This window comes from Alnus glutinosa, chromosome 14 (genome assembly GCF_958979055.1).
Source record: "Alnus glutinosa chromosome 14, dhAlnGlut1.1, whole genome shotgun sequence".
Lineage (NCBI taxonomy): Eukaryota > Viridiplantae > Streptophyta > Magnoliopsida > Fagales > Betulaceae > Alnus > Alnus glutinosa.
In genome coordinates this window covers 22,587,601-22,601,354 of record NC_084899.1, presented here as the reverse complement: position 1 = coordinate 22,601,354, position 13,754 = coordinate 22,587,601, and the positions used below count along the sequence as shown (strand labels likewise).

The 13,754-nt window shown below is 39.3% G+C and overlaps 1 protein-coding gene across 2 annotated transcripts in view; it reads left to right on the top strand.

The window, feature by feature from the left end:
• LOC133858082 (myosin-6-like) overlaps window positions 1–13,754 on the top strand; it is a 30,256-nt gene that overhangs the window by 7,901 nt on the left and 8,601 nt on the right. For both annotated transcript variants that reach the window (XM_062293521.1, XM_062293519.1), the window contains exons 8-22: window positions 4,817–4,966; window positions 5,065–5,201; window positions 5,325–5,471; window positions 5,592–5,693; window positions 6,824–6,881; window positions 6,983–7,084; window positions 8,443–8,480; window positions 8,590–8,716; window positions 8,807–8,977; window positions 9,074–9,205; window positions 9,316–9,425; window positions 9,510–9,570; window positions 11,823–12,000; window positions 12,128–12,333; window positions 12,596–12,715. In XM_062293521.1, coding sequence (XP_062149505.1) covers window positions 4,817–4,966; window positions 5,065–5,201; window positions 5,325–5,471; window positions 5,592–5,693; window positions 6,824–6,881; window positions 6,983–7,084; window positions 8,443–8,480; window positions 8,590–8,716; window positions 8,807–8,977; window positions 9,074–9,205; window positions 9,316–9,425; window positions 9,510–9,570; window positions 11,823–12,000; window positions 12,128–12,333; window positions 12,596–12,715 — 1,839 coding nt within the window. The remainder of the gene's footprint in view (window positions 1–4,816; window positions 4,967–5,064; window positions 5,202–5,324; window positions 5,472–5,591; window positions 5,694–6,823; window positions 6,882–6,982; window positions 7,085–8,442; window positions 8,481–8,589; window positions 8,717–8,806; window positions 8,978–9,073; window positions 9,206–9,315; window positions 9,426–9,509; window positions 9,571–11,822; window positions 12,001–12,127; window positions 12,334–12,595; window positions 12,716–13,754) is intronic.

Sequence of the window (13,754 nt, the reverse complement as noted above, 5' to 3'; positions counted from 1 at the left end):
ATAAAAAACTCCCGAAACACCTCCATAATGTCCCCCCTCAAAACATCCCAACACTCTTTGAAGAAGGCCATAGAAAAGCCAACAGGACCCGGCGCCTTATCTCCTTCCATTGCTGAAACTACATTCCTGACCTCCTCCTCCTCAAAAGCTCTCTCTATCCAACTGGCCTCAGACTCTAGAATAGAATCAAAGGAGATACCCTCAACCGAAGGCCTCCACCTGCACTGCTCCGTAAACAGCTTCTTATAGAACTTGACAATGTGCACACCGATTTCTGACTGATCAGAGGATAGAGAGTCCCCTATTACTAAGGAGTTCAAAGAATTGTACCTTCTATTGGAATTGGCTATAGAATGGAAGAATTTAGTGCACTTATCCCCTTCCTTTAACCACAGCATCCTAGATTTCTGCTTCCAACTCACCTCCTCCAAAAGAGAACACTTCTCTAACTCCCTGACAGTCTCAGCCTTTCTCAAGATCTCCTCTTCCACTAATGCCCTTCTTTCTTCAATAACATTGAAAGCCTGAATACCTTCAGTCAGCTTCCTCTTGTTTTGCTCTATGTTGCCAAACACCTCATCGTTCCATTTCTTCAAATCCTGCTTCAAAGCCTTCAGCTTACACGCTAGAACAAAGCTAGACGAACCTTGGAACGAGTAAGAATCCCACCACTGTTTCACCAAACCCACGAACCCTTCTTCCTTGAGCCACATGTTTTCAAACTTAAAAGGCCTTCTCCCTCTAGAAACATCGCTGCAATCCAGGAGAATCGGAAAATGGTCCGAAATAAGGCGAGAAAGCCTCTTTTGCGAAACCAAAGGAAACCGGGCTTCCCAATCATGTGACACTAGAAAGCGGTCAATCCTTGACCACATGGGAGGATCATGAGCAATCGACCAAGTAGAGGTGCCTCTAGCTAGGGGGAGATCTACGAGTCTTTGGTCTGCAATAAAATTCGAAAACTCAATCATAGCCGAGCAAAGACGAAAATCACCAGATCTTTCACTCGGAAAGCGTGTAACATTGAAGTCTCCCCCTATACGCCACGGCAGACTCCACCAACTACACAAACCAGCCAACTCATCCCAAAGACGTCTTCGATCGAACCTAGAATTCGGGCCATAAACCCCTGCAAAGGCCTAGACAAAATTATCCGCAACGTTCTTGAAGGAGACTGCGCGAGTGAATTCCCCCACACACTTCTCGACCATCTCCGCCACCCTTGTGTCCCAAATAATGAGAATGCCCCCAGAGGCCCCACTGGAGTCTAAAGAACACCAGTCAAAATGGTTGCATCTCCATAAGCTGCGCAAAACACTACGAGAGAGACTTTTAAGCTTAGTTTCTTGAAAACAAATAACATCCGCCTTCCAATCTCTGAGCAAGTTACTAATCCTAAGTCGTTTTCTCCTCTTGTTTAGCCCCCTCACATTCCAAGAAAGGATTCTTGGCTTCATAACACAACTTGGTCCCCCCTTGCCTTCCTATTCTTGCGTCTGGAAGAAGCGCCTCTAGCATCGTAATTGACTGCACTCTTCAGATTCTTGACCTCCCTCTTACCTTTCTCCGCAATACTAGACCGCTCACCCATCGCTTCTGAACATCGTTCCCCCTCAAGAAATGTTAAGAGTGCCAACAGTTGTAGCTTATGACCTTCAAATGAAATTCCCACAATGGGATAAATTTCATTTGCGCACTGAATAACCCAGTCAGAATACCCCGAAAAGCCCCCTGATGTTGGAGAATATGAATAAAGGGGAGGCAGTGTACCCAAATCAGCAGCTTCTCCCACCTCCTCCGCTATAGTCAATGGTCCTGCCCCCTCTTCAGCAATACTCAATTCCTTCCTACTTCCAGCTCCTTCAAGACCTCGAGTATCCTCCTGAACCTCAGCCAATTCAGAGCATCCGGTACAGACTGCATGCTGCCTTGGCCGGTTCACCTGAGGAGGGATCAGCGGCCTCTTCAACCCGTGCTGCCAAGACACTGAAGAACCAACTCCAGCATCCGCAACGTCCAAGCCCAACGACCATGGCCCCGAAATTTTCACTCCTATTGCCGGAAAACGCATCACTGGCGCCCTTTGAATCCTCTCAGCCCCGAAATCGGTCAAAGTGGCCATCGGAAAATGCATCCCTGTCGCCCTCTGACTCCTCTCAGCCCCGAAGTCGGTCTGAGCTGCGATGTCCTCCGCCTCGACCACCGATTGGAACCGCTTAGCACAAACCGGTGTCGTTTGCTTCTGACCACCGGAAAGGAGAAAAGCAGCAGAGTGGTTTCCCTCAGGCCCGTTCGCCGAGAAAGAGCTCCCTAACGGCCCGGATGATGTCGACGCTTCTAGGTCATCCGTCTTGCCTGTTTCCGAGCCATCCAACCCAAGGGCCGACCCACCACCGACTTGGTTCTCCGTAACAACGGCCTTTCCTTTGGTATCGGCCTTCTTCATCCACTTAGGCTTGGGCTTGGAGACGTCTTGACCGGCTTGTAATTTTCCTCCAGTAATGGGCTTGTGAGGCTTAGCCTGATCCCATCCCATAAGCCCAATTTCAGCTGAGCCCAGCCTCTTCAAGCACTGGTCCACATCCTCTTTGAGCTTCAACAACGTCTCTTTCAGGTTTGAAATCACGATACTTTCACCGAAATGTGGGAGAGTGTCAGTATCCACCCTACCCTTGACAGTTTGCTTGTGCCAGTGTGCATCTTTTCCTTTGGACACCCTTCCTGCGCAAAGACTGTTGGTCCATGCCTGGCTGTAGAACTCTTCACCGTAGGGTAGGAGTTCTTCATCATCTTCTCCCTTCTCCGGAACTGGAGCTGGAGCTAGCGTATGAACTGATACTGAGTTCCTCTTCAAGACCTCGGCAAAGGTCCTCCTTCCCCTCACCGCCTGAACCACCGGCTGTGCCTTCCCCATAGTAGCTCCTTTTCTGAAAAACTCGTTCACCCAACGAAGGGCCGCGCCAAAAAGATCCCATCCTTCACCTCTTCTTCCTTCTGGAACTAGAACCACCCCGCTTTTCCTTCGACCATCGTATTCCTCCACCAACAGGAAACTTCCGTGTCGATTGAAACATCGTTGAGCAATGACCCATGGAAAACCAGGGCGACCTTGATCCCAGAAGACCCGAGAGTCTTCCACCTCCACCAGTTCCTCAAAGATGCGAACCAACCACGCAATCTCGTCTCTATCCAGCAGAATAGACCTCAACTTTCCTTTGCAATTTTGGCGTAATCTGGCCCCTGTCTTGCCTCCTACTACCACCAATTCAAAAAACTTGGATTCCACCGCCCAACTTCTGGTGCACGCCATGATAAAAAACACCTAAAACTAATAACTAGCTCTAGAAACAAATTTGATCATGGTATAGTTTGTTTCAATCTGAAATTGCTAAAGGTGGTCAATGCAACAATTATCTCTTTGGTTCCTAAGATTCTTACATGTTTCATTAGCAACATGCAGATCCGGATCGAGTCAACAAGTGGGATTAACCATTGAGTACTGTCTGTCACCACATTGCATCCTACTCCAAACTAAAACAACAAAATTTATGATTACAACTACACTATTACCCAATTGAATACACAAAACCATCATCACCAAAGGGGCCACAACATATGATAGTAACCATGCTTACATATGATTTTTTGGAGGGCATTCGAGTCTTAGATCACCTTTTGTTGTTATAGCTTCAAAATCCGAACCAACTCCAAAGGAACAAATTCAACACAATTCTCAAATGGAATAAATTTTTTCTTTCAATAAAAAAAAAAGAAGTTGCAAGAGAATCACTGAGTGCTCCGAACCAACTCCAAAGGAACAAATTCAACACAATTCTCAAATGGAATAAATTTTTTCTTTCAATAAAAAAAAAAGAAGTTGCAAGAGAATCACTTATATGCAACCCAACTGATAAAAGAAATCCCAGGTCCATTTTTTTGTCCCATTATTATGTAATTTGTCGCTTAGTATTTTCTTAGTTCCATTTGGAAAATTACCCATCTTTGGATCTTGGAATCTGATAATTGTATCAAGGTTTGTGAATTTCTGTTGTCTCTTTTTTCTCACACTCTAGAGTGCGGTACTATGCTGCTTCCTCTAGCAGCATGAGTCTTTTTTTGCTCTCCCACAATCCAGTTTCATTGTTTAGGCTAAAGATCATAACTTGATATCTGAAGTTTTTATTTTTTGTTTTATTATTATTATTTTTGGGGAAATTCATATAAGATTAGAAAATATGATGTTTCCAGAAAAATGAATGGTTTGTTCACAAAAAAAGGTCTGCAAACAGATTTTGAGAACGAACTTTAAAAATGTCATTTTCATTTCTTTGTGTAAAGCACCAACTGTTCTTCTCTAGCTTCCAGTGATACAGAGTCTTACGCAAAGTTCAATTCCCACATATGACTGGCGACAGACGTCTTGAAGCTAAAGGAGTTGTTTATCTTTATTATCTTATTATTTAAATTTGTGTGTTTGAAGTATTTATCATGTATGTTATCTTATCATTTCTGTTACCTTAGTAGAATAGTAGTAGTTAAGTTTATTAAATAGGAGGTTGTTGCCTATATATGTATCAATGTAACCGAGTTTATTTTAATGAATGAATGAATGAAAGTATTCAAGTTTTATGCTGATTATCTTGAGATGAGACTTCTCTATTTGAGCATCTTCCCTTGGTGGTGAGACTCTACCAAAACTTTATTTTTGACCAGTGAGACTCTGATCAATGTGGTTTTATCTATCTTTTCTGTTGTTCTCCTTCTGTCCTGCGTCATCCAGACATCTCTTATTTTTCTTCTCGTATGCATTTGACAGGATGTTCAGAAGTTCAAATTGGACAACCCAAGAGCATTTCATTATCTGAATCAATCAAATTGCTATGAGTTGGATGGGATTGATGATTCAAAGGATTATATTGCAACAAGGAGGGCAATGGAAGTTGTTGGAATAAGTGCTGGTGAGCAGGTATTTCATAGGAAATTGGTTCAGTTGGAAGATATGAACCTTCAAGTATAACTGCTACTTGAAAATCTTGTTTTTCTTTGTTCCTTACCCCTCTTCAGGATGCAATATTTCGAGTTGTGGCTGCAATTCTGCATCTTGGAAACGTTGAATTTGCAAAAGGGAAGGAAACGGACTCATCCATACCCAAAGATGAAAAATCTATGTTTCATCTAAGAACTGCTGCCGAGCTTTTCATGTAACTAAGCAATTTCATTGACAAGCATTCACACACTAAAAGATGCACTGGTTGATAAGTTTGCACTTCATATTTTATGATAAGAGAATAAATGTGGGCTATCAATTCTTAAATTTTGTTCAGGTGTGATGCAAAGGCACTAGAAGATTCTCTTTGCAAACGTGTAATTGTAACCCGTGATGAAACCATAACAAAATGTCTGGATCCAGAATCTGCAGCTGTCAGTAGAGATGCTTTAGCTAAAACTGTCTATGCGAGGTTGTTTGACTGGTAAGATACTCTTTGAAGAGTTTGATTGAGGATTATTCAGTGGGTTCTTTCTTATGTTACTAGTTATTTTGTTCAAATTTGGGCTGTGAATTGAACAGTGGACCCTTCTTGCTTCTACAGGCTTGTGGATAAGATTAATAGTTCAATTGGTCAAGACCCTGAGTCAAAGTTCTTAATTGGGGTGCTTGATATATATGGTTTTGAGAGTTTCAAGACAAACAGGTGCTTAACCGGTATGCCTTATCTTTTTATATTGACATAGATTAGTTTCTCTATGTGAACTCAATGGAAGATTGCTTTTCCTCTCAAGGCTGTATAAGGAGAGATTGAAGCTCTCTTTGAGCAGCCATTTTTTACTTGTTACTCCCCGACTCAATGCATACCATTGACCTCAATTATTTTCGTTTATAATCATTAGTAATTTACCATGTTTCTTTTATTGGTTGCTTTTTTATTATCAATTTTCAGCTATGCCCCTCTCTCCTCCCCCAACCCTCCTTTCTCATTTTTATCACTTTTCTGTACTTTAATATGACTTGCGAGACTAATCCTTTCCCATAAAGTGGTGTCTTGCCTTTTGCTTTTGTCTTTTAAGTACGTCGAAGGATATTTAGATGCATGTGGCATGGTTACTATGGGGGGTTTGAGCATCTATATGAAAGTACCATGTGCTGGTTTATCTGTTAAATTCTTTCATTTCTTTATCTCTGGGACAGTGCTGGGATGATTTATCATCCATTGTGTCAATACTAAGTTCCTTGCATGGCCTATCTGTTTGTTGCCGCTAATTTTGCCTTCAAGTTGACCTAATGGTAACATTGCAGTAAATTCTAAATGCCATTGGAGCTTTGAAAGAGCAGTTTCCTCTTGTCTAGTTGAAAATTCTAGTATCTGCTTCTGCCCATTCGGCATGTATTCTACTTGTTTAATAATCTGATGATTTCAAATATTCTGTCAATTTGTTCTAACTTCCAGGAGTAGCTACCTATAGAGGTGAACGCAGAAGGTTCTTTTTGGTGCTTATTGTCCAGTCCTGATGTTCTGTGAATGTGTGGTTCTCTAGATGAAAGAAAAGGGCAAACTTGCATATAGTCTTATTAATGTGCAAATTTTGGGTTTGTTACTTTTCTGCTAAGGAGAATGCCAAAGTGATCTAAAAATAATGTCTTGCAAGAGTAAAAGTATCAATATACTTCCTGCATTAATTTCCTTAATAGACTGGAATGCTTTGCATGGACTTAAATGTTAATTTGTTGAGACTGGATTTATGAGTGTTGCTTTAGATGCTTGTGTTTTATATCTCATGCATTTTTTTTTTTAATTTTTTTTTTTTGTGTGTGTGTATTTTGCAGTTTTGAGCAATTTTGCATCAATCTCACAAACGAGAAGCTTCAGCAACATTTCAATCAGGTTTTCTGTGAATGATTTCTGTATTTTCTTTATTGTTCTTCGCGACTGTTCAATCTATATGTATTGCATATGTTTGTAATGCATAAATATCTTGTTGGCAGCATGTTTTCAAAATGGAGCAAGAAGAATATACAAAAGAAGAAATTGATTGGAGTTACATTGATTTTGTTGATAATCAAGATATTCTCGATCTCATTGAAAAGGTTTGTGTGTCTAACATGCTTAGTGTTTTGCTTAGCTTTCTATTGGATTTGTTCCATAAATCATAACTCTCTTTAGGCGTTGGTGTTTCTCTTGTATCCTCCCCACTTACTAGAGTTGTGCCCCTTTCTGAACTTTTCTTATGAATTATTACTTTATGAAAAACAAAAAAAGAAAAAAAAATTCTTTGCATGTTGATTTCTGCCAAGGTGAATCTTTCATGATTGCATGTGATCAACTTATGTATCCTAGATGTGTTCATGGCGTGGAGTCCTTGGCAATCCTGGATGCCATGAAAGAAGAATTTCATCAGGATAAGATGATAGCGCCCCAAAAGACCAAAGGCATGAGGGAGCTTTTGAATTTGAAAAGCTCCATTAATTATGGTGATGTAAGCGCTCCCTCTAGGTGTTGGAAAGGCAAGGCTCACATGACGTAGGGTTGTGTGCCTTTTGTGGGTCTTGAGGTTTTAGGGTTTAGTTCTTTGTGGGTCTAGTTGGGTTCTTTTTGTGGGCTGGTTTTGGGTGTTCCTTTCGGGTTTTAGGGTTTAGGTCCTTGTGGGTTTAGTTGGGTTCTCTTTCGTGGGCTAGTTTTGGTTGTTCCTGTGTATACTCCTTGTGTACTTAAGAGCACCTTACGCTTTTTGTAATAATGCTTTTCTTATAAAAAAAAAACTTATGTATCTTTGCTGGTTTCTCCAAAAAGTGGACAAAGCATGCAGCAGAAAGAGGGTTCATCCTTGGTTGTGAACATCTGGTGTTTGATCTTACATAATGTAGCAGTTAACTTTTCATTCTTTCTGTCGAAGTTGCGTAAAGTGTCCTGTCTTTCAGTTATCTGAAAGCTTGAAAGAGGGTTGAGCTAGTTAAATGGCCAACGTAAAATGTAGTCACACACGAGTCCAGACAACTGTGGCTTTTATAGAGTTGAATGTTAAAAAAGAATTCATGTGGTCGATCTCTAGTAGTTTGGTTGAGGCTGTTTTTAAGTTTAAGAGCATGCTCAAGGCAGAATGCTATGAGTTCTAACTATCCCCTTTGTTACGCCCTCTCTTCTGTGCACCTTTTTGTTCTTTTTCTAAATATTACCATTTCTTTCCCTATATCTTGATTGTCAAACTGATTCCTGCACTACTATTCTATGGAATGATGGAAACGATGAAATACCCCCATCAATTTGAAATTAATCTGACATGAATCCATCGATTATAAGTTGAAAACAATGAAATCATTGTGGTCATGGGGTGTTTACTTTAAAATTTGACTCTCTCTCTCTCTCTGTGCTGCTGTCTGTCTTTAGTTTCCATTTTATTCATGTCTTGTACGTTTGATTTTTTATATGTTCATTAATGTATTTTCAGAAACCAGGCGGCATTATTGCTCTTCTGGATGAAGCTTGGTAAGTACTGCACTGTGTAGTATATTGCTTTAGTTGCTCTATATCACATCATAAAAATTCATTGAATACACTGTTTGGTTATGAGATAGCTGAGTTGTGTATTCTGCAGTATGTTTCCAAGATCAACACATGAAACATTTGCCCAAAAGCTGTATCAGACATTCAAAAATCATCAACGCTTCACCAAGCCAAAATTATCGCGTAGTGACTTCACAATTTGCCATTACGCTGGCGACGTAAGTGTGCTTGTTTGCATTGTTCTTTGTAGTGAAGGAAGAAGTTATTATAAGAAATACATTCACTGAAAACTTTGATATGACTTTCAGGTCACTTATCAAACAGAACTGTTCCTGGACAAGAACAAAGACTATGTTGTTGCTGAACATCAGGCGCTCTTGAGTGCTTCCAGATGCTCCTTTGTGGCGGGTTTATTTCCGCCTTCAGCTGAGGATTCATCCAAATCATCAAAGTTCTCTTCAATTGGTTCACGGTTTAAGGTCTGATAGTTTTCCTCTTCTATTATGGGTAAAAAAAGAAAGAGCTTCTTTCTTCTGTCTGGTGGGTTGTGAAATCCTCTTTTTTACTTTATGCAGCAACAATTGCAATCACTGCTTGAAACTCTCAGCACGACTGAGCCGCATTACATTCGTTGTGTAAAACCCAATAATCTTCTCAAGCCATCGATCTTTGAGAATAAAAATGTTCTCCAACAACTACGTTGTGGGGTAAGAATTTTGATATCTTATGGTGTTGATTTGTGAATATTGTTGGTGTGGTAGTTAAAATTTACTGCATTTTATTCGAGTTTATACATATTTTATTTGTCTCATTTCAGGGAGTCATGGAGGCAATTAGGATAAGTTGTGCTGGATTTCCCACTAGAAAACCCTTTGTTGAATTTGTAGACAGATTTGGCCTCCTTGCACCTGAAGTTTTGGATGGGAGGTAATTCGATTGTTTTCATTTGCTGTCAGATGTTTTTCCTAACCATTAAATGTCCTGACAATATTTCTATAATAATATAATCAGTTCTGATGAGGTCGTTGCTTGCAAGAGGCTTCTAGAGAAGGTGGGACTTAAAGGCTATCAGGTAATTATTTGATGATTGTGAGAATGGCTTGCTCAATTTGTATACTTGGAGCGTGACGTTGAATACTTTGCCTGGTTCTACTTTTTCTGATTTGTGTTCTTCTTTCTCTATGGATTAGGGGTATCTTGTGTATTTTGGGTTGCGTCCCTCTGTGTTTTTCTGAAATATATTTTATTTATAAAAAAAAGAGGTAATTATTTGATGATGATCGGACATTCTTCACAGATTGAAATTCTATCATAATTCTTTTTCTCTTACTGGTTGTACATTTCCTCCTAATTTAATATGGTCATAAGTTTTGGAGAACAGATGCATTGACATCATTATAGTCCACGCAAGATAGTTTTGTTTTTGTGTCACAAGAATACTGCAAAAGTATAATATTGATGCTTTTCCTGGATCACTTGAGTAATAGTGACAAGCTTGTTTAAGCACCTTTAGAGAACCCTTATAACAAGATTTTACTTGTCTCCCCCCCCCCCCCTCGCGCAGAAAACACAAAGACCTAAATGATATGGATCAGCTTGTATGTGATTTAGATTGCTTGTTCATTGGAAAAGACATGAAAGCATTATTTTCAATGACATGATGTCCCTGAGCTAAGTGGAGGCACTAGAATGTGGGTTTGCATAGCATGGACTGGTTGGAATTGTTATTTACGGAATTTGGATTTAACAGTATAAAGAGATTGACACATTCTTTACTGCTGGGCTTGGTTTCAAGAATATACTTATCTTGATCTCTGGATCTAGTTTGTTGTGGTTCTGTAGGCTTGTTTGTTGTGAAATGTACTAAACAAATGATCGTCCTTTGTATGTGATGAGATGCGTGTTCTAGTTAAATCCAAAGCAAGTTGTTTCCCATTTTCCATACACCCATTTGTTTCTCGTCTAATTATCAATAGATTTAGGTGTAAGTTTTTAGGTGACGGGGGATAATTAGCAGCTTTTATCTTTGCCAGGAGAATTACTTCATTAAAGAAGAGCTCTATATTTTGGATTTCCTGAGAACTGGAAAGTGAAAATTTGACCTGATTATAGTGTTGCTATAGTGCCTTCTAACTCTTCAATCCTTCATGCAATCGCCAAAGTAGACCCTCATTATGTTATGTAGTTTAGTGCCAGTTAGAAGTGACTGCTGTCTTTATTTGCATTCTATGAAGTGAAAAAAGCTTGTGATATGTAACTTTTTAACTTGTGCGGATCTTTCTACAGGCTGATGAAAGTTTCCTACTTTACACCTTCTTCATTTTACAATGGAAATATATGCACCAATCTGATCTTCTCATTTGTCTTGACTATGATAATATTTAGTTATTAGTGGCTGTATCTTTCTATTTCTGTGGTGGCTTATTCTTCATTAATAAATTTATAATCTTGTAGTGCAAGATGCTAAGTTGTGTTTTCGCATGATGGGGATTTCTTTTATGGGGTCTGAGGAAGGTTTTCTAGATTTCTTGACATTGGTGGATGAGGAGCAGAACTCGGTATCTACTCCTAAGAAAAAAATGAATAGAGAGGTCAAGAATTTAGAATGCTCGATCAATTTCGATGCTAGGGGTGTGGGATCTAGCAGGTATAGAGGCAAGAGATTGGGGATTTAGTGTAGTTTTTCTTGGGTTTGTTCGGGGTTTCTTTCTTTGCTCTCTGTTTTTTCTTTTGTTTTGGTGTCCTTTTTGTATACTCTGTGTATGCTTTGGGGCGCCTTTACGCTTTTAATGCTATTTCGTTATTTACCTATCAAATTTTTTTTTCTTATATAGAACTATGTGAGACAGAATTGGGGGAGAATCAAAAGAGAGTAGTAGATTCCTCACTACAGAGGGACAAGAAAAAGTCTAGCACTACAATCTATAGGTTGGCGAACTTAAAGGATTTCCAGGAAGAAGAAAACACAACAGATATCTGATTTAGCATGGATGATCAATTAAAATATTCTATAATTATTTCTCCTGTTTTATCTTGTAACTCTGAGTAATGCTGGAAGGTCGGTGATTGTTCATCCTAGGAAAATAAATTGATACTTTTTCTTTGATTTATAGTGACATTCTTAAATCACAATTAAATAGTTAGTCTTTTTTTTTTTGGTGGGGGGGGGGGGGGGGGGTGTGAATGATTTGAGAGGTATATAGGTTGGTTTTTGGGCACTTAAATGTTTGTCTTTGCTGTTGTAAAATGCTGATTTGTTACTTGTGCTATATATTTATTTTGTGGATAGCTTTTGTGATCCTTTGATCCTGTTTGTCATTGCAGATTGGTAAAACAAAAGTTTTCCTTAGGGCTGGTCAGATGGCAGAACTAGATGCCCATAGGAGTGAGGTCTTAGGAAGATCAGCTAGCATTATTCAGAGGAAAGTCCATTCTTATTTGGCCCGCAAAAATTTTGTCTTGCTCCGGCGGTCTGTTATACAAATTCAAGCTGCATTAAGAGGTATTTAAATTTTGATCGTGATGTCTTTGGACATCCTGATCTTTTAGGTTATAGTTTGTACTCCTATCTGCTAAGACAACGAGACTTGTATATACTTCTTGTCAGCTTTTGTCTATGCTGATTACAGGACAACTTACTCGGCAAATTTACGAGGGCATGCGAAGAGAAGCTTCTTCTCTGATGATCCAGAGAGACTTGCGGATGTTTCTTGCTAGGAAAGCTTACAGAGAATTGCATTCCTCTGCTGTTTCTATTCAGACAGGAATGCGTGGAATGGCTGCTCGTATTGAGCTACGCTTCAGAAGGCAGACTAGAGCTGCAATTATTCTTCAGGTAAAATATACTTTTAACAAAATGGATGGCTGGTTTTAAAAGGTTCTTAAGCATATTTTTATTTTTTATTTGTTATTTCTTATGAATGTTAAAATATTTTCTTGAAATATCAACATCTCTAAGGAGTTGTGTACACAACTGTCATACCTCTGCCGTCTGTGTAGCTGAAATTCTTTCGGTTTAATATATTATTTCCTCCTTGCAAACTTATAAAAAAAAAAATTCCTTGCAAACTTGGAATACTTTTGGTTCTGTACTGCAGAGCCAGTGTCGCAAATACTTGGCGCGGCTGCATTATATGAAGATAAAGAAAGCGGCAATTACGACACAGTGTGCATGGAGAGGAAGAGTTGCTCGAAAAGAACTACGGAACCTTAAGATGGTGACTACTTCTTCCTTTATTATCTTTTCTTTTTATTTCATTGGGTCTTATGTTGTGACATTGTTTAGGTAAAAGTATTGTAGTTACAGGTAAAATTGATAAAGAGATCTTGTTTTTTGGGTCCCTAAGGGGACATCTGATAAGATTGGAAAAGTACAGACACTTTACAGTTAAAATCGATAAAGAGATCTTGTTTTTTGGGTCCCTAAGGGGACATCTGATAAGATTGGAAAAGTACAGACACTTTTCATGCATGCATTCGTCGTTTTGATTTAAGACTGAAGTCTTTTGTATCTCAAGATACATAAACTGATAAACATCCTATATTGAGTTTCATTAATTTTACTTACAAAAAAAAAAAAGTTTCATTAATTTTTCAGAACTGATTAAAATAAGTAGCTTCATTATATTTGGCTTTGGCATAGAATACCATAAATGTGGGAATTTACCAACACCTGCCTCAATTCATGACTGCTCTAGTTTTTACTAGATAAAAAGATAAAATTTCTCTTCATCTAACACCAACCACTCACGGTTTGTGCTGTCACCCTGCATTAACCTGTGGTGGAAATAATTTTGAAGATCACCTTTCCCTGCATCCCATTTCAACCTTTATATCCATTGGCAGTATTTGAAACTACGATTTCATGGAATCTATTAACTGTCATAAGCACCTCCACTGTCAACAACCACCACCTTCTCCTTATAGCAACGGGGATTCCCTCTCTCCCATGCCTCATTGGCTCATCAGCTCATCGCCCCATTTCCTCCTGAATTCCCAAACCAGAACCAATCGCCTTCACTCTCCCCATAATCTAAACAGGTCTGCTCATCCAAATCACCTCACCCTTTCTCTTTCTGCACATTCAGAATTTGAAAACCATATGATCCCTTGTCACTCCTTTTATGCCAAGTAAAGGTCTTTGAGAAATGCTCCCAACCACAAATTAAATGGTAATTAAAACCTTTTCTCCCAGAATGCCAGGGATTTTTAATGCTTTGAAGTTTGCCTGAATACATTCAGTGTTTCTGCAAGCAG